This window comes from Oikopleura dioica, chromosome 2 (genome assembly GCF_907165135.1).
Source record: "Oikopleura dioica chromosome 2, OKI2018_I68_1.0, whole genome shotgun sequence".
Lineage (NCBI taxonomy): Eukaryota > Metazoa > Chordata > Appendicularia > Copelata > Oikopleuridae > Oikopleura > Oikopleura dioica.
Genome location: NC_137292.1, coordinates 4,766,758 through 4,792,416, shown reverse-complemented (window position 1 = coordinate 4,792,416; position 25,659 = coordinate 4,766,758). Strand labels below are relative to the sequence as shown.

Below are 25,659 nucleotides of genomic sequence, written 5' to 3'. Positions count from 1 at the left end.
CTCGCGCAACTCGCTCCAAGGCAAAGTACATCACGCCCAGGAGCAAATATTCAAAAGAAAGATCCTCAGAATGTTGAGGCTTGAATACAATTTGCAGGCAGAGATCGTACACGAACTTTAGTAGCGTATTTCAAAAGGTAAATCTTCATACTTCGGCTCTACTATTATTGCTGCGGTTAAATTGAAATGTTAACGGCCATAATTGAGTTGGAATAGATGGCGACTTCAAGAGGAGTCGCCCCAGAGAAATTTTATAAGTGTAAACAATCAGAAAAAGCTTTGTTTTTTAGCGATTCGACTTCTATGTATATTCTTCTCCTCAAGTGGATTGGCATCTTTTACTTCTCGATATGCTTAATCGCGTTTTTATTCAATCTATGGCTGAGAAATAGCGTCACTTTTACAAAACAAGAAGCGGCAAATCTCCGAGAGAAGAAATTCCTCATCATTGGGGCGGGTTTCTCCGGTCTAGCAGTCGGATACTTCTTCAAGAAGTTCAAGCTGGACTTTCTTATCGTCGACAGAGCTGAAGAAATCGGCGGAACATGGTTTTTAAATCGCTATCCTGGCGCCGCGGTGGATGTTCCTTCGTTTCTCTATCAATATTCTTTCTTTACGAAAAAGGACTGGCCGGAAAGCTACAATTGCAGCTCAGAGCTGTTTCGATATTTGAAGAGTTTTGTGAGATGGGCTTGTTTGGAAGAAAACATTAGATTGAACATTTCCGTGGAAAATTGTCGCTGGAATGGGGAACGAAAATTGTGGGAAGTGGAATTCTCAAAAGAGGGGAAATCAAGTGTGGAGTATTTTGACTGGACGATTGTTTGTACTGGGAGCTTCAACGAGCCAAACAAGCCGAAGTTCAAAGATCAAGGCGATTTCGCTGGAAGAATTGTGCATACTGGCGAGTGGCCAAAAGATCTCAATGTAACTGGGAAACGAGTGGCTGTTATTGGCTCTGGCTCTTCTGCTTCACAAACTGTAAATTTCCCTGTTAGGCAATCATTTAATCAAATTTTTTAGGTTCCGGGTCTGCTAGACGCAGGGGCGCTAGAAGTGACGCAATTTCAAAGAACTGCTGGCTTCGTTCTCCCTCGATGGCTGCAATTCACAATTCCGTCTTCCCTTCATTTTCTTATGAAGATTTACCCCTTTGACTTTCTTCTACGCGGCTTTTTCTGGAGCTTTCAAGAAGTTCTCTTCCTCGCATTTGATTTTCACGGGAGTTTTTGGAATAGAGGAGTGGCGAATTTGGCGCATTGGCACAGAACTTCGACGATAAAAGACCCTGTCTTGAGGGAGAAGCTCAAGCCGGCGGAGGGCATGAGATTTGGATGCAAAAGAGCTATTCTCTCAACAGGTTTTTCAAACATTCCAGCGCTTTTTTACGACTTTTCTAGCGATTTACGAAGCGGCAAATGATCCTCGTTACTCCCTTTTCTCGTCGAAAATCGCCAAGTTCACTTCTTCTGGAATCGTTACTGAAGAAAATGAAGAAATTTCTGCTGATATCATCGTTTTGGCGACTGGTTTCAAAGTCCACTACTACCCCTTCCTAAAGTGGCTGGACTCGAAATCGCCTAGGAGCTTTTATGGAACATTTGATACAGAAAAACCGAACTTGGTGTACTTGCTTGGCCCGATGACACTTCTTGGTAACTCGTCGGTCATCATCATGATAGGTACAGAATCATTTGGAAAGGAGGTCTTCAAGCTTTTTCTAGAGGCGCAGATAGAACTACTTCTACGAGTATTGAAAAAGCAGCCGCAAGGAAAGCTCAAATTTGTTTGCCGAAAGAAACAAGTGTTCAAACTTGGCTCCAATCGTGGGAATCGAGAATCGACGAGTCCGTCTGGACAAAGAAATACTGTAACAGTTGGTATCAAACAGGCAAGGAGGGTCGACCGGAATCTGTCTGGCCTGGGACGACGATGGAATACATTTTTGCCGGGAAGACTGTTTCTGTTGACAATTTTCTGTATGAATGAAGAAAGACAAGATGATTTTTATTTTATGCCTTTATGCTAATAAATAATTCTATTCCGCAGATTCAGGATTTTCGCATTTTGCGAGGTTCTTGAGAATTTCTTGGCAGGCTTCAGCTCCTTCGCCCTGGAAAGAATTGATTTGAAACGGAAAATTTAAACGATTTTTTGATGATATTTTGACATTTTTGCTCATTTTTATCTTACATTTTGAGTCTGGCACTCGGCGAGCTGATCAATAAGAGTCTGGCATGGGTTGTCTTCGGTCATCTTCAAAATTTACTGTTTTTTGTGTTTCTCTTACGGAATGAAAGGCTGGGTCGTTCAAACGATCGATTTACGTTTGTACTGAGCAAATTCAACAGTGATATTTGCTTTTATCCGTTTGCCGGGCCACTTGAGCGCCTAAGGGTGGACGGGCACGTTTTCAACTTGCATCAGCAGGAATTTTCAAAAAGAAACTTCCCGAACCCCGGGCTAACCCTGGGGGGTCAGGAGAGTTCGTAGATGCTACTCCGGAGTCCTGAGCTTCATGATTTTCGAAATACGGGTTTTGATTTGAAGAGCCCTCTTGTCAAATCACAATTAAAGAAATTAATTAATTTTAAGTCACTGAATATAAATTATGTAATCATCATCAACCATTTAAGTAGTTACATAATCAAAGACCTACAGACACAACCATAACATGCGTTAGCGTAATTCAAGCAACAACAAAACTTGTTGATTCGTCGTGGTTGTTTTCAGTCGCCAAGTTTTTCGTTCAAAAACTAAGTTTATATTCAATTCTTCGGAGAAACTCGCCTTTCCATGCCTTGGCTTTCATAAAGGCGAGCAGAGTTCAGCTATTAAAATCATTTGACCTTGGCTCAACACATGCTCGTGCTAATATTGATGTTTTCTAGTGACCCAAGCACTTTCGATGTTTCATAATTTAGCTAGTTAGGAATCGAAATCCGTCTTGGCATCATTTGTTTTTCAACGCTTTATTTCCAAGTTTATTAAAAAATTCAGTTTGAGTTGATTGATGAGGTGATCCAAGTTCGGACGAAAAACACATCTCCATAAACACCAGGTCTTCCTGCGAAAGCACATTCTGCTCCCCAGCTCGTAACTCCGGTAAGAACCACTTTCCCGTTGACAGAACAGATCAACGGTCCACCTGAATCGCCTTGACACGTGTCCTTACCTAGAAAAAGAAGCATAGAAAACAAAGAAAAATAAAGAAAAAGAAACCTGGGTCGGTTTCGCCATCGCCATCCAAATCGGGCAATCCTGCGCAAAAATTATCGCTAGCAATTTGCGATGCAAAATAATGCGATTTATCCAAGCAGTAGTCGAGGGGAAGAGGGTTGAGGCCAACTGAGAGTAAGTTTGATGACAGATTGTTGAGCTCTGTGACTCCCCATCCAGCCGCCCAGCAGGCCTTTTCAAAGGGTGAGCGATTTCGCAACATTTTCTAGAGGCCGTTTTGGTCCCCCTTTCCTGACCACTCGGAACAGGAGCGCTTGGCAAACAAGCAATTGCGACACAATTTCCAGAACAATTCTCCTCTCCCGCTTGACTAATCGAGTTGTCGAACTTTACCAAGCAGAAATCATTGTTCCTCGCCGAAGCCGTCCGCCCTTGATGGATTATGAAATTTTCAGACGAAAGTGTGAATTCTCCGGAATCAGCTCCATTCATGTTGTGCTGACCAAAGCGGCCAAAAACACGTGCATTTTCTTCACAGCAATGAGCAGCGGTCAAAACCCAGTTGGAATGGATGATGGTTCCGCCGCAGATGGAAGCGCCGCCTTGGCTCATTTGTGCTTCCGTCTTCAAATTCATGAAAAGATGAATGATGGATTTCTTACCTGAAAAAACATATTGACAATCCAAGGCCATGAAAATGGATCAACTTCTTGGCCGTTAAAAATTCTCCCTCCTCCGAATCCATTTTCCAAATTCGAGCATGTTTCCAATCCATTTGGAATCAAGTCGCTGAGATTTTCAAAAACGAATGGTTGAGTTGTTGTAGCTGTGGTTGCAAGCAGCTCTGTTGTTGGATCTTCCGTCGTTGTCGTTGTTGTCGTGGATGTCGTGGTGGTCGTTGTAGTCGTTGTTGTTGTTGTGTGTGCTCCAAAGCAATTTCCACCTGCAAAATCAGCTGGTCCCCAGTTTGAGATTTGTGAGCAGCAAACGACGTTATTCATCTCATCATAGAAACCGAACTGAGTGCATGTCTCCGTTGTCGTCATTGGAACGCTCGAACCGGTAGTTGTCGTTGTTGTTGCTTCGTCCGGCAAACATTTGATCTTTGAAACGTTGACCTTTTCAAGATCAAGTTTGTACCAAAAGCATTGGAAAGAATCGGCTCTGCGACAGCGACATTTGAGCGTTTTTTCGTCGTAAATTTCGTTTTCGATCGAGAGAAGCTCAGTTTGCGGGCATGAAACGGTGCATTTCTTGGCACCAGCGGAGTTGACTGAGCAAGAGGAAAGAAACGAGGAGGTAGAAAGAGAAGTGAGGTCGGAGCAGGTAGCGCAAGGGTTGAAAGAAGAGGTCCAGAAGTTGCCCTTCTCGGGGTTGAGGCGGCATTTGACTCGTTGTTTCCCGGTCGGATAGAAGCCTGCTTTGCACTTTACCCTGCATTTCTTCCCGGAGCAAATAAATTTCTCTGCATTCGCTGGCAAAACTGGCGCCGGGCAATTTTGCCAATTATCTAGCCCTCTCACTGTCCTCGAAAGAATCGACATTTTCCTCTGGAAAAAGATGGCAGAAGACAAGGACTACGTTTTTATAGAAAGAATATGGTAATTTTGACACTTGTGAGTAGCGCTAACAAGGAACGGAAGACAGTGCCGCGGTTAGAATCTCAGAACTGTCCAAAAAGCTCCAATCAATTTTCCACGACCAAGCGTTAGAAACGAATTTTATTCAACAGAAACAGCAAATTAGACACTTTCCAGACAGCTTTTCTTACTATTCCCTTTTTTATTGCAATTTTCATTGATGATAAAAATTTTTAATTTTGAAAAAAAAAAAAGTCTTTCTTGAAAGATTTATTTATCATTGCAAAAACAGTCAGTTGAAATTTTGACGCCAGCGAGTTGAACTCGTGTCACCACTTTTACACTTGCTTTCACATCCAAGCTAGAAAACGAATATCAAGATAGAAGGTCTCAGAGTCGTGATAAGGGCTTACTCTTGATTGGACTCGACGACCTGGTTCTCCAAGTGTTGGATTTTCTCTGGAAGTCTTCTTTCAACAGGTTTCATTTGCACTAAAAATTTTTGATTTTCCGAATTCGAAAAAACAAACCTGGCGATGGAGCTGAAACTGTCTCTTCCGTGGACCGAGTGGACATTTTTGAAGCCAAGCTTTGAAACTCGTATTTGCCGGAAACGCTCATTCTTCAAAAAAAAAAGGATAATTCTTGTGAGTGGGAGAAAGATAGTCATTTGGTAGAAAGAACGACTTCTAAAATCTTGACAGTTATTTTTGAACGACTTTTCTTTCGTATTTTGCCTGATCCTCGTGAATGCACTCCTTTTTTCTCGGTTTATGACTGTCAACCTGACTGTATCAAAAGATCGAAGAGGCGGAAAAGTCTTAACCAAAACCTGGATGGAGCAGTTGCAAGTGTCGTTGACCATCAGCTGATCTAGCGCCGTGAAAGTTTGAACCCTCAGTTTTGTCTGAAAAAAATCTTGTTTTTCTAGCTCTAGAATCGGTTCTTCTACCTGGATATTGTAGGTCATTACGCTTTCAATCGGCTTGCAATTGATCGGAATCACGCAGGGAATATTGTTCAGCAGAAATTTATTTTCCTAAAAAAAATACCCTGAAAATGATAAACTTTCTCTAGTCACCTTAGCATTGACTTCCATCTTCAAAACTCGATATTGAGCGGAGGAAGAAATGGATTTTATAATGCCGGTATAATTTGCAAATTTCATCTCAATCGTCGAAAGATAATTGCGGCGAAATTGTCTTCTGATCGATTGTGGCCTTAGAAACCGTCTATTTTTTCATCGGAAATTCAGCATTTTCAAAGTTTTGACTGATTTTGAGTCAAAAAATAATGAAAAATTTGCCGATAATTTGAGTCTTCTTCAGTTTGAAAATGAATCGCAGCATAAAAATGCTAAATAATTTTCTAGACGAAAAAATCGTACTTGAAAATGATGCTGATCTTTGCCATTTTTCATTATTTGCTCGTGATCCATTGGATCATTGCGTAATTAAATTTTACTTCCACGGCAATTAAAAACCAAAACTCCAAGAACAACGTTCGTTTTTATCGAAAAAAAGATGTGCGACGCAAAGAAAGAGAGCGTAAAAGAGTTCTACGGAAAGTTAAAAACTGAAGATTTTTCGGATAGTTTGAATGAGACTTTGCAAGCTTGCAACCGGCCAAAGTGCGGCCTCCCGAAGCGAGTAAGAGAGGCGCTGAAAAATGTCCACGAAGAAGTTCAGAAGAGATACTTTGGCTGTGGGCTTTGCATTCCGCCGGTGCTTGAGGGTTGTACCGTTGTCGATCTTGGTTGTGGAGCAGGTATGCCAAAAACCACGATTCTGATTTCTTAAAGAGTTATTTTGACTCGAATTCCGATTGTTGCTAAAATATATGCTGAAAATCGAGAAGCCGCTTGCGGCTTCGAGCACAGAAAAGAAAAAGCCGCGCTTCGCGCGGCTACAGTCTTTTTGACTCGAAGCCGCAAGCTGCTTCTCGATTTTCAGCAGATATTCTAGCAACAATTGGAATTCGAGTCAAAATTCAACGGTCAGAAATCAGAATCGCGGTTTTTTTGTCTCGAAAAATTCTTCAAATAATTTTTTAGGCAGAGATGCATTTGCAATTTCTCAACTTGTCGGCGAGTCAGGGAAAGTCATTGGAGTTGACATGACTGAAGAGCTCCTTCAATTCGGCGAAAGGCATAAAGAATGGCATCGCGAAAAAGCGCAACATAAGGTTTTTTTTGTCAGTAGAGATCAAAAACTTACATTAATCCAGGCTTCCAATGTGGAGTTCAAGCAGGGTTACATCGAGAAACTCGGCGAATTGGGCTTCGAGGACAATTCTGTCGATGTGATGATCTCCAATTGCGTCATCTGCTTGACTGCTGTCAAGGAAGATGTTTTCAAAGAGGTCGCCAGGGTTCTCAAGCCCGGAGGGGAGATTTATTTCAGGTTCAAGGAATTCTAGCGCTCAAATTCTTGAAATTTCCGATTTTTAGCGATTGTTACGGAAACAAGCCAGTCTCAAAAGAAGCTCAAGACTCGGACAAGCTGTGGGGAGAAGGAGCAGGTGCGATGGTTTGGAGCGAGCTTGGCGAAATCTGCGAAAAGTTCGGCTTGTCGATTCCTTACATGCAAAGCGCTTCGCCGTATAAATTTGGGGATAATGTGAAAGATCTTTTGGGCGATGTGATATTTGCTGCTGTGACTTGGAGAATCATCAAAAAGCCGGAAAATGAAGAAAAGGGTTTGTGGCTCGCTACTTACAATGGAGAAATCGAAGAAATCTGCAGTTTCCAGCTCGCCCAAAACCTCAAGTTTCCGAAAAACACGCCGGTCCTCGTCCACTCCTCGACCGTTTCCGAACTCAAATCATCCCGCTACTCCAAATTCTTCACCTTCCAAAAAGTCGAAAACGAATCTGCCTCGCGTCAACTGAATCCATTTGATTTTATTTGATTATTTTGTATTTCTAGCTACTGTTTTTCGCAGTTCTGAATAAATCTGATTTTTTACATAAAGGGAAGTGCTTGCTGATTTACTTCTTGATCCTGATTCGGTTGGCTTGTTTTTCGACTGGTTGATTTTCCATCGGTGAATTTGAAGATGCCTTGAAAGAGAATGATATGTTATATGATTATTTTACATAATTTCATGCATTTTTGGGGCGGCCAAAAAAATTTTCCGACATTTTTCGAATCGACATTCTTTGTGCTACTATCAATGCTCGTTAACGGTGAAGGCAGAGCTGCAAATTTTGCATTATTTTTGCTGAGCTGAGCTAAGCTGGCCTGAGTAAGAATTTCTCCGAGTTGAGCTGAGCTGAGCTGGCCTATTTCGGAGCTTATTGAGCTGAGCTGAGCTTGCCTCTTTCAGAGGCCAATGAGCTGAGCTGACCTGAGCAGATTTTTCTTTAGATAGTTAAGCTGAGCTGAGCTGAGCGGACCCTAATTCGAGCTGAGCTGAGCTGTTTTTACTGTGTTTTTAGAAGTAAAATTGTGTAAAATCATTGAGCTGAGCTGAGCTGAGTGAAAGTTGTCTGAGCTGAGCTGAGCAGATCAGATCATTTTCAAAAATCACTAAGCTGAGCTGTGCAACTGCTCCGCTCACTTAGCCAGTTCAGCTCACTCTGCTCAGGAAATTTGCAACTCTGGGTGAAGGTGCTCTGCTATTGTGAAACAAATATCGTTTTAAAATCACAAACTTGTTATCACCCGAAGTCCAGAACTGACAACAATGTCAACTTTTTTCCCTGAAAAAAATTCTCTTCTCAAAAGTATCTCTTCCTTGATTTCAATTTTGAACGCTTACTTTTTCTAATGCTCGGTCGTGGAGAGAATAGCCCATGTCCGCTCACTTCTCTGTGCCGGATTACACCTAAATGGATTAATCACTTGCTCCGAGTCGCTTTTAACCTTGATTTACCAATCAAGTGTTTCCGCAAATTCGGCTTGAGAAAGGCATAAATCACCGGATTCAAGCAAGAATTCAGCGACGCGAAAATCACCGTCATTCCGTTTAAAATCGAGGCCCATGAAGAATGACGTACTTCTGCGAAAATCATGACTAAAAAAGGGTCTTTTTGAAATAAAAAGAAGCTCTTCTAACTTGTGTTGAATAAATTATTCGGAAGCCACATGAAGAAAAAGCTCAAAATGACGATCAAAATGACGCTTTCAATTTTGTGATTTGACTTTCTGTTTGTATTCGCTCTTGCAGTCACTTTCCGGACTTTATAGACGATTGAACTTGTTTTAAAAGCTCCTCATGTGCTTGATGATCTGTTTGATGCTGTTTTGGAGCCGTGCCTGTAACATAAAATGATGATGAGAAGGGGTAGAACAAAGCCGCAAATGATCTTTGTCCCAAGAAAGAAATTTGATTGGAAAGTGGTCGCAAAAGACCACATACATTTCTGAAGAAAAAGGGTCATTTATTGGAAGCCTGTGTAGAAAATCTGAGTCAGGGTACTGATAAAATTTTAATGTGAAGCCGCGTAGCGGCTTTTTTTAATGTAGCCGCTAGTGGCTCTGTCTTAAAATAAGCCGCAACGGGTTTTCAGTACCCTGACTCAGGTTTTCTTCACAGCATCAGGTCTTACCCCGCCCTCATCAGGCCCACTGCAGGAAGTACTGGCATTTCTGTTGTTACTCAGCGCGCAGGGATGAAACAAACTTCTGTGCGTGAAGCTGATACTCCCCATGACACTGGAAAACAACCAACCAACCAAGCTGATGATTCCAGTATAAACAGGTCCACGGATTTTCCACCCGACGACTGTTGAAAAGTTTCTCACCCGAAGTAACGCGCTAATTAAAATTTAAGGAAGAGGTCGAAACCTGCCTACTGCGATGAAGCGATCTACAGATAGAGCTGTCTTAATAAGGATTTCAGCTTGATAGTAATGGTCACTTGATTATTCTTTTTCAATAATATATGTTACATATCTTATTATAGAATAAGTCTTGACCCTTATACAGAAACTGACAAGTTAAGACCGATTATCACGTGGGAAAAGCCCTGATTCAGGGCTCAGAACCCTGCGAAGAAAACCTGAGTCAGGGTCTGAAAGAACTCAGATCCTGACTCAGGTTTTTTATTTAGCTATTAAAACATATTGAAATCCTTTATATCAAAAAATAAACGCTCGCGTACAAGTTCAGCAAAAAGACAAAGCTGATAAATTTGCAGAGAAAGAGCCTTATTGCTGGATCAGCCCTGGCAGCACCATCATGTTTCGAATTTAAAATAAGGCATTACCCTGTAATGATTACAGTAATTTTTTAATCCAATCTGAATATTTGTGCTGATCCGTGCCCGTAGAGCCAAAGCCCACCACGGAGCTTCTCCATTGCCCAGAATGGCAGGACGGCGGTGTATACTCATTTTGGAATGACGGGATTTTCATAAGCAGTTATTTGACGGCTGGATTCTTAGATTCTAAGTCGACAGTGTCTAATCAACTTTTGATCAAGCCAGTTATTGAGACCCTGGTTGATCTTCTGACCCCTGTTAAACTTGTTTGTCAACAAGGGCAAGTTCGAATTTTGTGTTCGTGAAAGATCGTGAAAGACCGTGAAGATCACGGTTCAAGATCATAATGAGCCGAAAAACTAGGTCATTCCGTCCATAAGTCTGCCATCGCCAAATTTAAAATCAAATTATCAGTGACGCGTCGTTTTTTGACCGTAGACAAGGCAAAGATGACAATCGAGTTTCCCAAAATCCCAAGCACTGATATCAGCAGCAAACTGAATCCGAGAATTGACGGCATCACTAAAACATAATATCTTTCTTCATGTTTTAATGTGGCATAAAAAGGCTTATTAGATGAAAATTAGATGAAAACTGACAGTTTCAGGGCGTACTGTAATAAATAATGATATTGAATGGAACTTTCTCAATTCAGAGGAGAAAGTTGTTTAGACAGCATTTTTGTTGTCCCGCATTTTCCAATATTAATAATAAAGCAGGTTTGTTTGATCAGTTTTGCTGGATTATCAAAAAGTATCTTCATGACCTAAATTCTATTTCGACATCTATCACGTGATCTTTCGGCTTTTTAAAAGAAGGGCTCAGAAACCTGTGTAGAAAACCTGAGTCAGGATCTCGGCCGAATTTGATAAGGGAATGAAATAAATATTTTGCGAAGCCGCTTCGCGGCTTTGTTTCTAAAAAAGCCGCTTTGCGGCTTTTCATAAATGATCTGAGTCAGGGTAAAGTCAAGATAACGAATCCCTATTCTTTTTTTTTTCATACCTGAAGCCAATCTATCGGCAGTGCCCATTTTCTTCCTTTCTTTTTCTTCTTCTTTTTATGAAGTCTTCAAAAAGTCTTCGTCGATTTCATATTTTTTCTCTCGCAAATCGGAAAATAAAGTCGCGCATGTGAGCCATTACTTTTTTCTCATTTCAGTGATCTTCTGTTACTCTTCATTTACATACGCGAATGAAAAAGAACAGCAAAGAGGATAATGTCCGACGAATAATTTATCCCTGCGCGAGCATGTATTGTGTCAGTATAATGAAATAAGAGCTTAAGATATTTCGACACATTTTGGATACTGGTTGCACGCCAAATTAGCTATCAGATTATGTAATACTGTTTTACAGTAAAATCCAGAATGAGCCAATCTAGTAAAAATTTTGGGTTGAGACTGATTTTTCGGGGCGCCCCGGTTATGCCGCCGAATGTCGCCAAATGTCGCCGAATGTCGCCATTTTTTTGTTTGAAAGTAGAAAAGCAGTGTTTTTTGTACTTTTTATTTCTACAAAATTGCCTTTTTGGCGACATTCGGCGACATTCGGCGACATTCGGCGACATTTAGCGACATTCAGCGACATTAAGCAACATTTAGCGACATTCAGCGACATAAGACGACATTTGACGACATTTGGCGACATTCGACGACATTTGACGACATTTTGCGACATTTGGCGACATTCGACGACATTCAGCGACATTAGGCGACAAAACCAGTGTCGCCCTATTTTTCAACAATGTTTTTAACGATGAGATTTGACAAATATCTCTACTCTGCTCTCAAAAATGCTAAATTTGCAATTCCGCCCCTTTCTTAGACCTACATCTTTTTTCGAAGTATTTTAAGCTCTTATTTTCTTCGTAAAAAGTTTAAGTGCTTATAGTTGGATAAAATATTCGGAAAGAAATAAGCCCTCCGTAAAAGAGAGGCAAGAAAAAAAAGAAGGGTTGAGGCGCCATCTTTCTGTTCATATAACCGCTTTGGTATTAAAAGTACTGTATGTCGCCACTACGTAGCTTGCGGTCAAGCATGTTCAATAGAAATGCGGGGGGAGCTTAGAGGATAGAAACAATAATAGAACTATCTAATTGATCTGCGCTCAGCAGAATCGATACGAGTCTTGATAAGATGATCTCTTTAAATATTCAGAAATGGTCAAAACTAAAGAAAAACAGAACCAAAAAGTTTCAATTAGATGCTCCTTAAAAAACTTCTTTGCAAGTTTCAGGAGACTCAATCGTTCAGAGTTACAAACATATGTTCCGATGAACTTATTACGCAAAATAAGCAATGTTACCTTCTGTCCGTCAAAACTGTTTCAACGCTTTGACTGGATAATTTCAAAAAATTTTTTGCGGGTCTGAAAATCGTAAAAATTCTGAAAGTGCAGTTTTCTTCAGCTCGTGAAGACGAGTCGAATAGTGGGTCAAACTCTTGATAACTCCAAGGATTGACCGGTTAACCAGCTGGTTACTGGAAAATACGTTTCCGGTCGCCATTTTTGTTCTAGAAATGCTAGGATGATAAATAAACCTGGAAACTGATCCTTATGGTCAGTTCTACTGTGGGCAAAAATATATTGGTCAAATATAAAGCGGAACTTTTTTTTCGATTAAAATTCTAAATTTTGTATGTATTTCTTTGTTGCTGCACCTTCCTAATTTTCGGTCCCATTTTCATGAGAAAATAGAATTTGGGTGATAAGCATCTTATGGCTAGAGATATGATTTTAATTTTTTCGCCAACAAAAGAACCAACTTTAAGGACCAGTTTCCCGCTTTTTTGTCATTCAAGCATTTCTAGAACAAAAACGGCGACCGGAAATGTATTTTCCGGGAAACTGCCGGTTAACCGGTTAATCATTGGAGTCATCAAAAGTTTGACCCACCATTCGACTCGTCTCGGCGAGCTGAATAAAACTGCACTTTCAGATTTTTTATGATTTCCGGACCCGCAAAATTTTTTTTGAAATTATCACTGTATTTTATTTCGAATTTAACAAAAAATTCAGCCCGAAATAAATCAGCTTGCGCTGCTACACTGATAAGTCAAATACAACATCCAAAAATAGAAATTTCAATATATAAGATAATAGATTACAGAGTCCACATTTTTCTTTTCTTCTTGATAATATTCTATTGAAGACTTCTTCAGCCTTCTATTTTGAACCGCCGCTGATTCACAAACTGGCGAGTTGGTTGTGCCAAGGTACTTTTCCGTGCAATCTTGCGATAAGACGTGCAGGCGCCAGAAAACAGCTGAGTAACGCTCCTGGATATCTCACCTTGTTCTGACTTTTTTTTCATCTAGTCTTCTCAAACCAGCAAGAAAGAAAGAGAGAAAGAGTGAATCTAAATGGGAGTAACAGTCGAAACAATCACCCCTCCTCCAAATGCTGATAACAAGCCTGCAATTGGATCTCCAGTTATAGTTCACTACACTGGAACACTAGAAAATGGCAGCGTTTTTGACTCTAGCAGGGATCGAGGACAGGTACCCAATCATAAATGAAACGTCATTCTTTACATTTTCAGCCGTTCGTTTTCGCCCTCGGAGTCGGCCAGGTAATCAAGGGCTGGGACGAAGGAGTCGCTCAAATGGCCAAGGGACAGCGCGCCAAACTCACCTGCACTCCCGACTACGCCTACGGACCGCGAGGTTACCCACCAGTGATTCCTCCCAACTCGACGCTCATTTTCGACGTTGAACTTATCGACTTTCAAACTGCCAGAAATTGAATCAAAGGCAAATGAATAAACACTTTATTTAGAAATACATGTTCAATGGATGATAGTAAACAAAATCATCGTAAACATCAGAAAAGTCAGCGGGAACGATCTCATTTCCGATTTTGGAATTTCCTTCCCGCTTTTGCGCTCTGATCAGCTTGACTCTTTTGAAAAGATCTTGCCCGTTGAGAAAGGCGTTTTTTCGATCATAGAAGGGGTCGAAAATTGCAGAGCAAAAAAGTTGAGAGATGAAAAAAGGAAAGATTTTTAGCAGCATTGTTTGAAAACGAATAAAAAGTAACGGAATTTATACGACTTTGGAAGCGATAGCTGTCATGATGATTTTGTCAAAGTCGATTTAGGAAACATGCTCTTGCCAGGGATCGATTTTCGCGAATTGAAATCAACGAGGAGTCAATTTAGAAGAAATCAAAGAAAGAGAACAAAGGGAAGTTGTTCTTGAGTTTTATTGATTTCATCATTTTGACGAGATAAAAAATAGTTTCTATTTACAGGTTTTGCTTCAAAGAAACTTGCACTATTTTCTTATTTTGAAGCATTTCTTTTCTCACATGAGTCCACAAGTTCCAATCGAAGTGATGCCAGGAGTCGGTCTTTTGTTGCAGCACTCGAGGGTCTTTGGATCGTAAGTTTTTCCCAAGCAGCATCTTTTTTTCGGATAAAAAATCGGCTTCTTTTAAGTGAAACCCTTAATTTTATCATCCGGTCCTTCGTTGCTCGCCGCTAGAAGTCTGGAACTGGAAGGGAAATCGGTCTGGGTATTTGCCGCAACATCGGTACACTGGCTCCTGTTTTTCCATCACCGATCGGCTTGAAGAACCACCACTTGCGGATCGGCAGCTTTCTTCTTTCTGGAAGCCACCCCAGTTCTTGTGATTCATCGGAACCCAGAACCACTAAAGAGAGATTCGAATGAGGCGATGTAAAAAAGTAGAAAAAACCTCGTTGGCGGAAAGTTCTTCAGCAAGTCGCTTGTCACATTCGCACAGGGATCTTCTGCATGTTCCAGGGGTGTTTTTGCAGACAAGATATCTCGATCCAGTAACCGGGTCCTGAAAAAAATCAATGACGAATGAGAAATGAGGGATCAAAGAAGAGGAACCTCTCGCCCTTCGAAAGAATAGGGCTGTGTATGCTTGCAGGTCTCCTTGAAGTCGTTCTTGACACATTTGTAGCAGTTTGAAAAGTCGCGGCATTTTTTGTCAACCTAAAATTTAGAATTTCAATTTTCAATTTTTTTCTTTTGAAAGACTTCACCTCATCAACTGGGGTTCCTCTTCCAACAGTAAAGTCCTCCCCGACATTTGGAAAGCAATAGCAGCCGTAGTAGCAGAATTTTCCGAAGAGCGGCAAAGTTTGGAGATACATGACCATGAGCTTGAGCGTTTTGAATTTTCGGTACTCGAGTCGCTCTTGAAGACTCATTCCGTTTCGGACCATCGATGGTCGTCGGAAAAACTCTTCGGCAACGTCGTCTCCTGCGATGTACTGGGTCCAGTTGAAGTTCTGAAACCATCCGTCCCAACCGTCCACGGCGGCGGAATAGTCGGTTTCTTGGTTGAAATCGTCAGGGAGACCGAACTCGCGATAATCGTCCTTTTTCAAGGTGCAAATATAGAACGACGTACTTGATGACGCGATCATACTTTCAATATATTTAATTGTCATCATTTATATAATGGATGGTTGGTTTAATTTCTCTCAATTACGCGTCACTGGTTTTACTAGTAGCTGAAAATTTGCGACATAATTTTTCAAGAGAATTTTCTGCCAATCAGAAGCTTGGATTAAGCCAATCGACCAATCGCAAATCGAGTAACCGCCTACCAGTTATTTTTCCTATCTCCGGGCTAGGAAAAATCACTTTCGACTTTTAAAATTTCACCTTTTTCGCGAAAACTTTTCGGCAATATTGCTAACCCTAACCCTTCTCCTTAATCTATCTTCAACCCTTACCAAAAACAAGCAATTGTTTATCTAGAAACAAACTTACACCTTTCCTCAAATTTAAGATCTTCTCCATCCATCGGAAATCTATCTCTTCCAAGTTTTCCTTTCTTCCTCTTTCCATCTTTTTGCGCAGCCGCCAAAGCGACAAAAACGACTAACAATTTCATAATTTCTACAATTCTGCCGCTTCTAATCGATGGCTGGACAAAATTGAGAATAACGAATTTGCAAAATTTGATAAAGCAAATTCAATCCGCTAGACAAGGAGGGAGCCACATCACTGGAGCAACCGCAGGGATGAAAACAAGGAGGTAAACAAAGTGGATAAATAATTACGTAGAGGAGTTCATTTTATGATGCGGTATTATTTCGATAAGAGTGTCTCGATTTTAACGGACCAATTTATTTAAGAGGTCCTTATTTAGACGGATTTCTTAAGGGTGTCCCTCTCTTAACGAATTTTCTTAAATTTTCAGTCATAAATTAAGGGCAACTACTATTTTCTGGGGATTTTTTTCTGGACCTGTTTTTCAAACTGATTTTTAAGGGAGTTAGAGTTATAATTAAGGGAATCTGACTGAGTCAAACGAAAGCTTTTGCCCCGAATAAGGGCCCCTTATAGAGTATGATATCCATCTGTATATTATCACTGTATATTATCAGGATGTCTCCTTGAGGAATACATAGGTGTTAAAGAAGGGAACCCCATAATTTTTTTGGAAGAGGAGCGGCAATTTTTGGATTTCGTCGCGATTTCAGAAGCCGGGCTTGGCGCGTGCCACGTTTTAGTGATTACCACATCATTACCAAGTAAGGTAAGGTATTCGAAGGAGACTTGCGTTTTCGTATTCTGCCAGACTGAACTTTCTTCAACCCTTCCTTGCCCTCCTCTTTTCCAATAATAAAACAACCCCTTCTTCATTTTTTTATCCCCCATGGCTTTTGTAAAAGGCGAAAGAGTTCTGTCTTTTCACGACGAGTTACTGTACGAAGCGAAAATTCTGACAGTCAAAGAGAAGAAAAATGAAACCCGTAAGTTTTTTTTCAGAAAGGGAGTTTTCCATTGTTTTTGAAAATTAATCACGTGACCAATTTGAAACGAGCCGCGTTAGGTTTAATCCTCTTCAGTTTATCACATTCACTACGTTGGATGGTCGAAATCCTGGGACACATGGGTCAGTGAAACAGATATTTTGAAGAAAAACAAAGGTAAAAAAAACCACCCTCTTTTCCCCATGAAAAAATTTGAAATAAGAGAACACCCAAAAAATGGAAAATCTTCTCGCTGAATGCAAAGGTAAAAATTTTCATTGCTCTTTGTTATGTAAGATTCTTTGGCGCTTTCTAGAGGCAGAAAAAATCGAAAAATCGAAGAACTCGAGGAGCCGCAAGAGGAAGCTCTCCATCAGTCTCGCAGACGAGGAAGAGAGTGGGAAGGAATTGCCATTTGAATTGCCTCAGAATATTGTGGAAATTCTCAAGGATTGTTTCATCGATTAAATGGATGAAATTATATGACCCCGTAAAAACCAATATATAAGCATAATTATGCACCTATCGATTCTATCGTCTTTTTTTTTCATTGATATTTATTTGCAGTCAAAAGACATTAACGGCTAAGCCGAGCAGGGATAGGGGAGTAAAGCATAGTTATAATAGTAAGAGGCATGATGATGATGATGACAGCTTGAGGTGCAGAAGAACTCGCGGATTGCTACGCAATTTAAGAGCTTTTATTGTTATATTTTTTCGAATATAATCGTACTAATACGAGACATTTGTGTTTTTACTCCGGTGAATAAGAACCTTAAATCTCACCCTAACCCTTACTCAGGGGAATCAGAAGGCTAACCCTAACCAGAGTTGCAAGTTTTTTTCTGAGCTGAATTCGAAATTGAGCTGAGCTGAGCTTAGCTGGCCTCGTTTAATAACCACTGAGCTGAGCTGAGCTCAGGTCAAAACTGGGCCAGCTGAGCTGAGCTGGCTCTTATCGAAGAACCATTGAGCTGAGCTGATTTGAGCTGAGCTGCAGCTCAGCTAGCTCAGATGGCTCAGTTCAGCTAGCTCAAAAAATTGCAACACTAACCCTAACCCTAACCCGATAACAAAATATTAAATCTTTATTTTGGAAACGATTTCGAAACAAAGAAAGCAAGACAAATCTCTCGTTGAAGCAGGATGTTCATCCAAGTGTAACGTCGGTCCTTCCATCGCGGAGTTTATGAATGTGAGCATTATTTATAGTTTAATTGTTATAATTGTAATAGTTATTATTATTACAATTTCTTTCTTCTCTCCGAGTACGCGCTAGTTCTAACTATTTTTGATAAGTTTTCTTCTAGGCGTTTCGAACAAGCGAGTCGAAAACTCTCGACGATTTCGAAACTTCAAAAATGGAGGAGTTTGAAAAAGGCATCTTGGCTTATTTCGATGTTGTTTATGGAAACTTTTTGCTTTACCGTAAGTTGTTCAAAGCTCAAAAGAAAGCTCATCGCGTTTTCTAGCTTCTGAGAAAGATTTCAATTGCTCCACCATCCGCTCTCCAAGAAACCACTGCTCGGTCATCCACTTCATCCGCTTTCTGTCAAAACTTCCCGATTTCTTGAAAGATCTTTTGCGAAATCCAGCGCATGTTCAAATGCTCAAAGACCCCATTCAATCTCTTCTTCTTTGGACAAGGTAAAAACATCTCTTCAATCAAAGGCTGAAAATAAGAGCGTCCGAGTTCACTTTATCGATTTCATAATTTCAACGTAAAAACGACTTCTTTTCAGCAAACGCATTGACGAAAGCAAACTTCTTCTTGAAATCAACCAATATTTCACTAATCCTTCCACTGCCAGAGCTGCTGAATAAAAAATTGATGCGTTAAAGCTTCATTTGCAAAATTTTTTATATAAAGATTCACATTGTTATGTAAAGAATAGTTCAACGCGTAAAAATCGAAATTGCGCTTCATAAGATTTGTCTTTGCAAAATTCTTTCACGAAAAAGAGTACTTTTAAAAACTTATTTATAAGTCGATTAAAAAATATCTCCAGGTAAACGAAGTTTTGACTAGAAAAAGAGGGGCAATTTTAGTATGGCTAAATTCTGACCAAATTTTTAGCCAATATTTTTTATTTGACCAAAGTTAATTTTACCAAGAACTCAATGAAAAAATCATAAAATTGATATTTTTGGAAAACAGAAATCCTTATTTTTTATTTTGAAAAGACTACGAGACAAGGATTGATATAAATTTTGCTAGCATTACATCTATTTTCGTAACTAACTCTGCTGAATTTGCGATATCTGAAGGGAAACTGTTGTTCTTGCGCCATCAAGCGAGGGGGAACACGAATCAGACGGTTATAGAATTGCTCGAGTACCGAGGAATCTATCATATTTCTACAGGCTTACGAGTTAACAAGAGATAACGGATTGTGTAACTGAAACTTTATCGATCTGCACTTCTAACTATGGATAACATTAACAGCAGAAACGGGAGTATCAACCAACCGGCTAATAAGTAAGCCTTAATTCATCATCTTTAGGTCACTTATTTTTTTTTGGGATATGATGAGAATTCTTGTCTTACTGTATTCTAGGAAAGATCAGAAGAAAACCACCGACGACTCGTTCCTGAAACTTCTCAGTATTCCTGCTCCACCACCAAATTATCGTAAGTCCTCTGAGTCCTCTACTATACCCTTAAGTATTAACACGATACTCTATCATGGTAAAGGGGGTACCAAACGATATGACGTTTTTTATCAAGAATTTATGCCGCCCGAGCCTTGTTTTTGATTTTGTAAGGGACTAAATTTTGATAACGATTCTTGAATAGTTACGTAACATTGGCATAATTTGTTTTGAACAGGGAATATTTATGGAATCGGTCGTCTCAGAATACATTTATTTTGCTGAAAACAACACTAAAGACCAACACTAAATCTGTTCAAAAAGGATCGACTCCCGACATGAACAAGGAAAGCTGCTCCAGCGCCAGTCAAAAGACGCCGAATACTGTAAGTAGACAACGACTTCAACTCAAAAATCAAGGAAGATAGGATTCTTCAAATTAGCTTTTTTTACCTTGATCCAATTATTTTGAGCTCGATAAGATCGCAAGGTAGAGATTTATGTAATCACTGAGCCATATAAAATTACGCTCTTGTTTCGAAACTAACAATCAATATGTACCAAATTTATTTTTCAAATCAAAGTTTACGGATGAATTCAGTCACAATTGGAACCTAGCAGCGCCTCTCTGATTCCCCAACTTTGGAATCCACAATACATGGTTGGATTTGAACAATTTCAGGTAACGCAGAGCAGAGATTTCTTTTTTTAGTAAAGAGGGGTTCTCATTAGAGCTTAGGGTTAGGGACTAGAAACACTTAGGTGGGGGCCCAACGGGGGCGTAGTACCTTGGGTTAAGATTAGGGTTAGGGGTAGCCCGAATGATAGCCCCTACAATCTCTTTTCTACTCTATAAGAAGTTCTTTATTCACAGCCAATAGGAATCCGTTATTTTCTTTTTGAACCAATCAGAAACAAGAAAACAAAGAAACTTAATTCTTTAATTGTTAATTCTCTCAGCCCTCTTTTTATAGGCGCATATTGACGAACCAGCAGAACAGCCACTGAATCCGAACAATATGGACAACAACGAGCTAAACCAGCTTCTTGACGAGTTTGAGGATGTCTTCGCGAAGACCGGCGAGGATGAGCGATTCAATCCTCATATGCAAGGTATCGTCTTCACCCCCCTTCATCTTTCAAACTTACTTTTGCTTAGCTGAGATGCCAGATGGCAACAAGGAGGAAGAACAACAAGCCCATCAGCCCCAATCTGTGACTTCGGTCCCAAGGCAATTTTCAGCTGAAGAACTTGCGCCGCAGATAATGGTTCGAAAAGCCAAAAAGGTAAAGAATTCAAACAAGAAAAAATCTTAACTTTTCATTCAGCAATTTGTTCCAGGAATGGCACTCGAAAGGACAATTTTAAGAATAAGCCGCGTGCGGCTTTTTTCTGCTAAGAAGCTTTTCAAGCCATAAACAGAGCATGCTAAAGACTCAAAATACTGGACTCGTCGCGTGAAGAACAACGCAGCTGCGAGACGAAGCCGAGAAGGAAGGGGCTCTTTCGAATTCGATCTTGTATTTGACGGGCTGAAATTCATTAGCATTGCTAATTTAGCAATTAAAATTAGCCCTGGAAAAAAGCGCGGCACAAGAAAGAAAATCAAATCCGGGTGCGTGCTGCTTGGCTTGAGAAGGAGAACATTCGCCTCCGTGTTGAATTGCTCGATGCTCGTCAGCAGCTCCAGGATCTTCACGTAAGCTACAGTAATTGGCGAAATTTTAGACAGTCTATTTCAGAAATATCGAGTGCGGGACAACAACCAGTAAACAGAAAAAGACGACACGACCAAAAAAAAAAAGAAGCAAAAAAGTTCAATTATTTCAAAAATATTTCTCCAGAATCTTGTCCCTTGAATTTTATATTTGATCGAATTTGTTCATTTATCATCCATTGCCACAAAAGTCCCATGTATCCCTTGTAGATCCGTTTTTTTTTCAAATAAATTCCGAATAAATGTCTTTTTTAAATTTTAGCCTTTATTAAAAAGTTTTATGGTCCATAATTATGGACGATATTTTGCCTTTCTTTTATGTCTAGCCGACAAATTTGAGAAGTCGGATTTTAATTGCGCGGTTTGAATTCGGCAGATGATTGGAAAATATTTGTCTGATCAAATCGGAATGGCATGAGGGCGTGGAAATGCCATGAATTATGATTTTCGTTTACAAACTCCTGCCAAATAAAACTCAAAGCTGCTCAACCAAAACAAAGACGCATTCGTTGTTGATTTCTTGTGGCGGCTCTTGCGGGCAGCAATTTTTGCTGTGACAAGATTTTGCCTTTTTCGACCCTTATCTCCTTTTGAATTGAAAGCTGATACATTTTATTGGAACGAATTAAGTTTTTTATAGAAACATTTTATGAGCGTGCGAGTCGATCGGTTGAATGATCAGCTCCGACGTATTCGTATTGAAGGTTCCTCTTGGCGATTTCTTCAGCGACTAAACACAACCTTAGCCCTCCCAAAATCGAGCAAATCTCACGTCTCTGAAGCGATAAAAGCTGCCTTGTTTGAGCTGCAAAAGCGCATCCCGCTCGCACTCTTCAAAAATCGTCTTTTGCATCAGCCGCAGCTCATTGGAATTGATTCGAACGCTGGAGGAGTTGAGTCGTTGAATCTCCTTTTTGAGACGAAATCTGATGCACATGTCGATGTTGACTTCTTTTGGAGAAGTCTCTTTTAGATATTTTTCATAGATCAGGAGGGCTCGTTGCCGGATCGCCTGATGATCCTGAAAGGGGATGAAAAGCTAGAAAGCCTCGGAAAACTCACTCTTGGGCAAAGATTTTGAACTCCTGAATCGACATGTAAAAACTCAGCGTCTCATGAGCATATTCCATCCTCAAAAACTCCCAAAACTTGAAGAGCAATTTTTCATTTCTCTTATCGAACAGTTCCATCATCTCAATTTCTCTTCCCTTCAAAAATGTCGGCAAATGGAAGCATTTTGTCAGAAGCTTCATTTCGGATTTTCGGATTTTTGAGAGAAAACGAACGAGGAAAGAATGGAGGATGAAAATTTAAACAGGAGGAGGGCTTTGTGCCAGAAGAGCTGAATATAGTCGTGCATTGATTTTTTAGGAAAAAAGCGGGGTTAACAAGAGTTCGGGAAAATTAAAAAAGTGAAGAAGGCTTTTAATCCTTTTATACTGGATGTTCGATTTGATGGATTTATAAAATGCAGGGATTTGTAGAAAAGGGTGATTTTTTAGCCAATGATTCATTCGTTATCAACCAAAATGCCAAAAATATCTAGAATTAATGCTTATTTTAAGGGTAAGGAGAAGGATTCACCAAGAAAGGGGTCCAAGGGGGAGGTGAACGAACCAAGAAAAGGAAATGTATTTTAGGAAGACCAATCAGCTTGCTGTATTTTTCGACCCAAAGGGTCGAAGCCCCCGCCTCACATTAACGGGGGCGCAAAAAGCACCTCTCGCTCGAGGGGGCTAGGTTTGAATTTTGATATTTTGAAAGAAAAGATTACCCTACAATCAGAAGATTTTGACTGTATTGGAAGAACAGGAAGTAAAGGGATTTCTGACCCGCAATGAGTAAAGAAGACAAGTTTTATTTTTAAACTCTTTGATGAAAAATATTTTTATTTCTTCCTGCCAAAACCATAAGCTTAGCGCCAAGTCGAGATGCCAAGGTATTTGACAAATTGATTTCCCACTCACATTTGGAGATTTGAGCGAAGTGCATTTTTTATCGAGCTTTTTTCCAAAAAAAAAAAAAACAATGAACCCGAGTTTTAATCAAGAAGAGATTAAAGGAGCCAAAGCTGGAAAAGCTTTTTCTTTTGCCAATGCCGCCAAAGTAAATCGATCTTTTTTTTTTCATCAACAAATAAATCTCGCCCTTATCAATAATTTTTCATGAAAAAATTAAGGATGTTTGCGACTTTAAATTTCCAAAAGAAACGCCAAAGCCGCGACTCAGTCGACAGGAAAAGATTTTCATATTTTCGGAAAGAAAAAAATATGAAATGATGACTGACAGGTCGCTAAGACCAAAAAGTCAAAAAGAAACACGGGCTAGCTTATCCCGAACGCTAGAATTTTTGGCCAAGGGCTTCATTTTGTCAGCTGAAATGAGTAAAACTTCGAGATTTGATGAAAATCAAGAGCAGGAACGATTCGCGGACTCTGTCAAAGGTGAATAGAAAAAGGTCTTTTCGAATTTTTACCAGCCACTATTTTTTTTAGAAATAAACGAAAGATTAGCAAGAGAAAGAGAGGATGAAAACGCATTGCTGCTGCAGGAAAGAGAAGATTCTGATTTTCAAGGTAAGATTTTTTCAAAGAATTTTGTCTCTTATATAATTTAGGCTTTCCTGTTGAGCGTCATTCCTGCCTTGTTTTCATCCTCTTTATCCTCTTTTTCCCGATTGGCTTTCTCGCAAAGAAAAAACAGCGACTGGTAAAATCAACTGAAACAAAGTTCGATGACCCGTTTTTAAGATAGACGATGAAACGAGGAAATACCCGAAAACGCTGAAAAACTACAAAATGGCTCAGATTTACTCGCAGGAATTGATGGAATACTGTGCGGGAATGATTTTTGCGACTCTCTGCGGTCATGTGACGATCTGGATAATTTTGGTATATTATGTCAAATGCATGGCAAGACCTGACTGTCCTTGGAAATAAAGTACAAATATTTTGATTCTTAATTTTAGAGAATTTTAAATTCCGGGGTTTAAGTTTTGAAATATATCAAACACAGAATCCTACAGGTACTTGAAGCAAGACTGGATGCGCTTCGTAAGAGCTATGACGACCAATAATTTCGGAATTTTTGACTTCGTCTCCTTCTATCTCAACTCTTTGAAGTGGATATTCTTCGCCAGAAATGATGAAAATCGAGTTATTTATTTTTATTGATGAGTGAGAGGCATCGCCCTAAAATATATATTAAAAATTAATCTTTTGCTATTTTTTGAAGCCATTAAAACCACCAGAACACGTTCAAGTGATTTAAAAATACCTCTTTCAATGATCCAATTTGTGACCATGAGTCATTCATAAGAAGCCAAACATCTTTCAAATAATCATTTCCATTTCCCCGTCAACCTAGCATTGGGTGGTGTAAATATAAATTTGCAAGAATTGCAAAATCTCGTTTTTTGCGTCAGTTGTGTCTTATAAATCGATCAGAATGTTGAAAAGAGCAAGAAAAAACGATTTAAAATCAAAAAAGTCGATTTGGCAAGTCTTCCTTGATTTTATGATAGGTCAAAGGTCGAAATTTGATAACGCTCTGGAGGCCAGGCGCATTTATAAATTTCAATAATTCTTGATGGAGGATGATTCTGATCACTAAGAGAAGCTCGCTTCGAGTTTTGAGCGTGATCGGGTTGTAGAAACGCCGACAAAAATGCAAAAGCTGTCGAGAGAGAAAAACAAAAAGCGGCGGCGCGGCGATTACGTAACAGCGCGTGGGCCGCGTGGCGGCGCTGTCCGCCTGCAAGCAAAGCTCAGCACTGAATTATCCCTCGGCAGGGATAATTGATGGACGAATTCTACTTGATGACCTTCTTGCGTCCAATTTCTGCTCTCTCAGCTGCTGGTCCATCTTCTGCTGCGATCGAGCAGGGGACTTTTTTCGAGTAGGAGTAGACGACTTCGGCTCCAGCGTTGAATTCTTTGGTTTCTTCTTTTCCGGCTTTGTATCCGATTCAATCCTTTCTCCCATCAGTTTTGTTTTCAAAAGACATTTCTCCTGGCAGGAAGAGATGATTTGTCTCGCCTGTTTCTTTTCTTTCGTCGCTTCTTTCTTCGCGAGTTGATGATCGGACATTTTCGAGCTGGCCTTTTCGCTCTTTTCCTTCAGGACTCCTGAGTCAGTGTTCTTAAGGTCACAGGTTTCAATAGACATGGCAATTTAGGTGAAGCCGCAAAGCGGCTTTTCATCAAACCTGACTCAGGTTTTTGCACAGGTTGCCGAGTCAAGAAATAATGATTCGATTACCTGTTCATGAGATTGTGCATATCATGCTTGAGGTCCGCGTTTTTCACTTTTTTCAGCTTCTTTTTCAAAATGCTCTTTTCTCGCGCTTCTATGCCTGCGATGAAGGCGAATCTTTTGTCGAAGGCGGTGTGGTTGAATTCGTCAAGCTCAGGGTTGAATCGATGATCCTTGATTTTTGAGCGATAAGGAACTGAATTTGATTATCCTTGAGTACTATGATAATCAGAGCTACTGTTGCACGAGCGCCATGTCACGTGTGCGCCCTCTTTTGACGCATTTTTTGGAAGTGAACTTGCGCTTGAATATTCATATCATAATTATTCCGATTTGAAAAATACTTAAAAAAGAGATTTGAGAGAAGATTATCAAAACAGAGGTTAATTT

General features: G+C 40.0%; 9 protein-coding genes and 2 long non-coding RNA genes across 12 annotated transcripts; 7 read left to right on the top strand and 4 right to left on the bottom strand.

Annotated features, from left to right (window-relative positions):
- Positions 1 to 28: 28 nt before the first annotated feature.
- LOC145697363 (baeyer-Villiger monooxygenase-like) lies at positions 29 to 2,041 on the top strand. The gene is made up of 5 exons (XM_081774555.1): positions 29 to 137; positions 291 to 981; positions 1,024 to 1,360; positions 1,401 to 1,682; positions 1,725 to 2,041. Exons 2-5 carry the CDS (start codon positions 304 to 306, stop codon positions 2,027 to 2,029), a joined length of 1,602 nt encoding a protein of 533 aa, XP_081630681.1. The 5' UTR covers positions 29 to 137; positions 291 to 303; the 3' UTR covers positions 2,030 to 2,041.
- LOC145697370 (uncharacterized) lies at positions 1,987 to 2,398 on the bottom strand. The gene is made up of 2 exons (XR_014133870.1): positions 2,194 to 2,398; positions 1,987 to 2,113 (listed from the first exon to the last, which is right to left on the bottom strand). It is a non-coding gene; the product is annotated as an uncharacterized LOC145697370 (long non-coding RNA).
- Positions 2,399 to 3,002: 604 nt separating this feature from the next.
- Positions 3,003 to 4,724, bottom strand: LOC145697810 (uncharacterized). The gene is made up of 3 exons (XM_081775022.1): positions 3,843 to 4,724; positions 3,223 to 3,804; positions 3,003 to 3,175 (listed from the first exon to the last, which is right to left on the bottom strand). Exons 1-3 carry the CDS (start codon positions 4,722 to 4,724, stop codon positions 3,137 to 3,139), a joined length of 1,503 nt encoding a protein of 500 aa, XP_081631148.1. The 3' UTR covers positions 3,003 to 3,136.
- A 294-nt stretch (positions 4,725 to 5,018) lies between these two features.
- On the bottom strand, positions 5,019 to 5,895 carry LOC145699524 (uncharacterized). 2 transcript variants are annotated; one of them, XR_014134033.1, is made up of 6 exons: positions 5,842 to 5,895; positions 5,713 to 5,799; positions 5,593 to 5,667; positions 5,291 to 5,518; positions 5,174 to 5,252; positions 5,019 to 5,121 (listed from the first exon to the last, which is right to left on the bottom strand). It is a non-coding gene; the product is annotated as an uncharacterized LOC145699524 (long non-coding RNA). The 2 variants fall into 2 exon arrangements; XR_014134034.1 differs by having other exon boundaries at positions 5,842 to 5,889.
- Positions 5,896 to 6,197: 302 nt separating this feature from the next.
- Positions 6,198 to 7,712, top strand: LOC145697094 (arsenite methyltransferase-like). Its single transcript, XM_081774246.1, has 4 exons — positions 6,198 to 6,527; positions 6,814 to 6,944; positions 6,987 to 7,162; positions 7,210 to 7,712. Exons 1-4 carry the CDS (start codon positions 6,284 to 6,286, stop codon positions 7,667 to 7,669), a joined length of 1,011 nt encoding a protein of 336 aa, XP_081630372.1. The 5' UTR covers positions 6,198 to 6,283; the 3' UTR covers positions 7,670 to 7,712.
- Positions 7,713 to 13,267: 5,555 nt separating this feature from the next.
- LOC145696534 (uncharacterized) lies at positions 13,268 to 13,754 on the top strand. Its single transcript, XM_081773588.1, has 2 exons — positions 13,268 to 13,466; positions 13,508 to 13,754. Exons 1-2 carry the CDS (start codon positions 13,329 to 13,331, stop codon positions 13,709 to 13,711), a joined length of 342 nt encoding a protein of 113 aa, XP_081629714.1. The 5' UTR covers positions 13,268 to 13,328; the 3' UTR covers positions 13,712 to 13,754.
- Positions 13,755 to 14,052: 298 nt separating this feature from the next.
- Positions 14,053 to 15,367, bottom strand: LOC145697809 (uncharacterized). Its single transcript, XM_081775021.1, has 4 exons — positions 14,981 to 15,367; positions 14,826 to 14,930; positions 14,665 to 14,775; positions 14,053 to 14,619 (listed from the first exon to the last, which is right to left on the bottom strand). Exons 1-4 carry the CDS (start codon positions 15,365 to 15,367, stop codon positions 14,422 to 14,424), a joined length of 801 nt encoding a protein of 266 aa, XP_081631147.1. The 3' UTR covers positions 14,053 to 14,421.
- A 1,225-nt stretch (positions 15,368 to 16,592) lies between these two features.
- On the top strand, positions 16,593 to 18,543 carry LOC145699033 (uncharacterized). The gene is made up of 8 exons (XM_081776283.1): positions 16,593 to 16,705; positions 16,802 to 16,882; positions 16,929 to 16,970; positions 17,022 to 17,159; positions 17,830 to 17,900; positions 18,016 to 18,133; positions 18,178 to 18,352; positions 18,448 to 18,543. Exons 1-8 carry the CDS (start codon positions 16,609 to 16,611, stop codon positions 18,527 to 18,529), a joined length of 804 nt encoding a protein of 267 aa, XP_081632409.1. The 5' UTR covers positions 16,593 to 16,608; the 3' UTR covers positions 18,530 to 18,543.
- A 534-nt stretch (positions 18,544 to 19,077) lies between these two features.
- On the top strand, positions 19,078 to 20,786 carry LOC145699255 (uncharacterized). The gene is made up of 7 exons (XM_081776515.1): positions 19,078 to 19,184; positions 19,264 to 19,337; positions 19,622 to 19,683; positions 19,899 to 19,979; positions 20,272 to 20,410; positions 20,457 to 20,584; positions 20,627 to 20,786. Exons 1-7 carry the CDS (start codon positions 19,135 to 19,137, stop codon positions 20,714 to 20,716), a joined length of 624 nt encoding a protein of 207 aa, XP_081632641.1. The 5' UTR covers positions 19,078 to 19,134; the 3' UTR covers positions 20,717 to 20,786.
- LOC145697808 (thyrotroph embryonic factor-like) lies at positions 20,717 to 21,265 on the top strand (the record flags this gene model as incomplete). The annotated part of the gene is made up of 3 exons (XM_081775020.1): positions 20,717 to 20,798; positions 20,885 to 20,997; positions 21,041 to 21,265. Coding segments are annotated over 3 exons (225 nt in total), but the record flags the coding sequence as incomplete, so codon positions are not given.
- Positions 21,266 to 23,120: 1,855 nt separating this feature from the next.
- On the top strand, positions 23,121 to 23,963 carry LOC145699025 (uncharacterized). The gene is made up of 4 exons (XM_081776276.1): positions 23,121 to 23,459; positions 23,511 to 23,591; positions 23,633 to 23,724; positions 23,766 to 23,963. Exons 1-4 carry the CDS (start codon positions 23,291 to 23,293, stop codon positions 23,952 to 23,954), a joined length of 531 nt encoding a protein of 176 aa, XP_081632402.1. The 5' UTR covers positions 23,121 to 23,290; the 3' UTR covers positions 23,955 to 23,963.
- The last annotated feature ends 1,696 nt before the right edge of the window (positions 23,964 to 25,659 follow it).

Excerpts from the sequence above, each read along its gene's own strand:
- LOC145697363 (XM_081774555.1), top strand. The coding sequence starts at position 304 with ATGTATATTCTTCTCCTCAAGTGGATTGGCATCTTTTACTTCTCGATA. Across the intron at positions 1,361-1,400 it reads AAGAGCTATTCTCTCAACAG|CGATTTACGAAGCGGCAAAT; the intron begins GTTTTTCAAACA and ends CGACTTTTCTAG. Across the intron at positions 1,683-1,724 it reads GTCGGTCATCATCATGATAG|AGGCGCAGATAGAACTACTT; the intron begins GTACAGAATCAT and ends AGCTTTTTCTAG.
- LOC145697810 (XM_081775022.1), bottom strand. The coding sequence starts at position 4,724 with ATGTCGATTCTTTCGAGGACAGTGAGAGGGCTAGATAATTGGCAAAAT. Across the intron at positions 3,805-3,842 it reads TTGTCAATATGTTTTTTCAG|ACGGAAGCACAAATGAGCCA; the intron begins GTAAGAAATCCA and ends ATGAATTTGAAG. Across the intron at positions 3,176-3,222 it reads CGATGGCGAAACCGACCCAG|GTAAGGACACGTGTCAAGGC; the intron begins GTTTCTTTTTCT and ends TTCTTTTTCTAG.
- LOC145697094 (XM_081774246.1), top strand. The coding sequence starts at position 6,284 with ATGTGCGACGCAAAGAAAGAGAGCGTAAAAGAGTTCTACGGAAAGTTA. Across the intron at positions 6,528-6,813 it reads CGATCTTGGTTGTGGAGCAG|GCAGAGATGCATTTGCAATT; the intron begins GTATGCCAAAAA and ends ATAATTTTTTAG. Across the intron at positions 7,163-7,209 it reads GGAGGGGAGATTTATTTCAG|CGATTGTTACGGAAACAAGC; the intron begins GTTCAAGGAATT and ends TCCGATTTTTAG.
- LOC145696534 (XM_081773588.1), top strand. The coding sequence starts at position 13,329 with ATGGGAGTAACAGTCGAAACAATCACCCCTCCTCCAAATGCTGATAAC. Across the intron at positions 13,467-13,507 it reads CTAGCAGGGATCGAGGACAG|CCGTTCGTTTTCGCCCTCGG; the intron begins GTACCCAATCAT and ends TTACATTTTCAG.
- LOC145697809 (XM_081775021.1), bottom strand. The coding sequence starts at position 15,367 with ATGATCGCGTCATCAAGTACGTCGTTCTATATTTGCACCTTGAAAAAG. Across the intron at positions 14,776-14,825 it reads ATTCTTTCGAAGGGCGAGAG|GACCCGGTTACTGGATCGAG; the intron begins GTTCCTCTTCTT and ends GATTTTTTTCAG. Across the intron at positions 14,620-14,664 it reads AAGAACTTTCCGCCAACGAG|TGGTTCTGGGTTCCGATGAA; the intron begins GTTTTTTCTACT and ends ATCTCTCTTTAG.
- LOC145699033 (XM_081776283.1), top strand. The coding sequence starts at position 16,609 with ATGGCTTTTGTAAAAGGCGAAAGAGTTCTGTCTTTTCACGACGAGTTA. Across the intron at positions 16,706-16,801 it reads AGAGAAGAAAAATGAAACCC|TTTATCACATTCACTACGTT; the intron begins GTAAGTTTTTTT and ends AATCCTCTTCAG. Across the intron at positions 18,134-18,177 it reads TGGAAACTTTTTGCTTTACC|CTTCTGAGAAAGATTTCAAT; the intron begins GTAAGTTGTTCA and ends CGCGTTTTCTAG.
- LOC145699255 (XM_081776515.1), top strand. The coding sequence starts at position 19,135 with ATGGATAACATTAACAGCAGAAACGGGAGTATCAACCAACCGGCTAAT. Across the intron at positions 19,338-19,621 it reads TGCTCCACCACCAAATTATC|GATCGACTCCCGACATGAAC; the intron begins GTAAGTCCTCTG and ends CTGTTCAAAAAG. Across the intron at positions 20,585-20,626 it reads TGGTTCGAAAAGCCAAAAAG|CAATTTGTTCCAGGAATGGC; the intron begins GTAAAGAATTCA and ends CTTTTCATTCAG.
- LOC145699025 (XM_081776276.1), top strand. The coding sequence starts at position 23,291 with ATGATGACTGACAGGTCGCTAAGACCAAAAAGTCAAAAAGAAACACGG. Across the intron at positions 23,460-23,510 it reads ATTCGCGGACTCTGTCAAAG|AAATAAACGAAAGATTAGCA; the intron begins GTGAATAGAAAA and ends TATTTTTTTTAG. Across the intron at positions 23,592-23,632 it reads AGAAGATTCTGATTTTCAAG|GCTTTCCTGTTGAGCGTCAT; the intron begins GTAAGATTTTTT and ends TATATAATTTAG.